Source organism: Penaeus monodon, chromosome 23 (assembly GCF_015228065.2).
Source record: "Penaeus monodon isolate SGIC_2016 chromosome 23, NSTDA_Pmon_1, whole genome shotgun sequence".
Classification (NCBI taxonomy): Eukaryota; Metazoa; Arthropoda; class Malacostraca; order Decapoda; family Penaeidae; genus Penaeus; species Penaeus monodon.
In genome coordinates this window covers 29,065,855-29,066,558 of record NC_051408.1, presented here as the reverse complement: position 1 = coordinate 29,066,558, position 704 = coordinate 29,065,855, and the positions used below count along the sequence as shown (strand labels likewise).

Genomic DNA, 704 nt, shown 5'->3' with positions numbered 1-704 from the left:
TCACTACACTTGAAGTAGAATTTCAGATGGCAAGACACCTTTTTAAAACTAGACATTGTAAGCAAGAGCGATGTAGCAGTTCAGAGAACATTTTTATCACATACATTTAAAAACCCACCGCTCTGTCATGGACAATGAAACTAACAGAATTTTCTGCGCAATATGGATACAGGATAAATATCCAATATAAAGTGATCACAGTTTATCTAGCCTTTCAGTTATTGAGATCACTTACCAAAACAAAAAAGTTGCAAAAACAAATTGGCGCAAGTGATAGCATCAGAAAAGATTATCCTCGAGAGCAGCGCCATAATACAGTTTGATCCCCAGGACAAGAGTAAGCCCACCATGGTGCCTGATCCCTGGGGCGACGGGCAGCTGGGGGGTAGCTCACTCTCCTGGAGAGACAAGAGGAAAATCAACATCTTCTACAAGTGTCTCGATGTCTGATGTCAATCTATTTTTGGCCACGGAAGGAACTAGGGATGAAGACCGGTTTGTTTTCTCATTGGGGATATGGTATCGGATGCATAGAAATTGTAATTAATTTTTGTATTGATCATAGCACAGTTTATGTAATGTAGAAGAAGCTCGTTATTTGCAAAAAGGACTACATATTATTACATGCCAGCAGGTGTATGTGTTTTATTTTCGTTATCCATCATGTCAATGCGAAAAAGGTACATGCAGTCAACACTGGAAAA

The 704-nt window shown here is 39.3% G+C and overlaps 1 protein-coding gene across 2 annotated transcripts in view; it reads left to right on the top strand.

Moving 5' to 3' along the window:
- LOC119588388 (astacin-like metalloendopeptidase) overlaps positions 1-635 on the top strand; it is a 4,999-nt gene extending 4,364 nt beyond the window's left edge. For both annotated transcript variants that reach the window (XM_037937068.1, XM_037937067.1), the window contains exon 7: positions 331-635. In XM_037937068.1, coding sequence (XP_037792996.1) covers positions 331-450 — 120 coding nt within the window. In that variant the 3' untranslated portion in view covers positions 451-635. The remainder of the gene's footprint in view (positions 1-330) is intronic.
- The last annotated feature ends 69 nt before the right edge of the window (positions 636-704 follow it).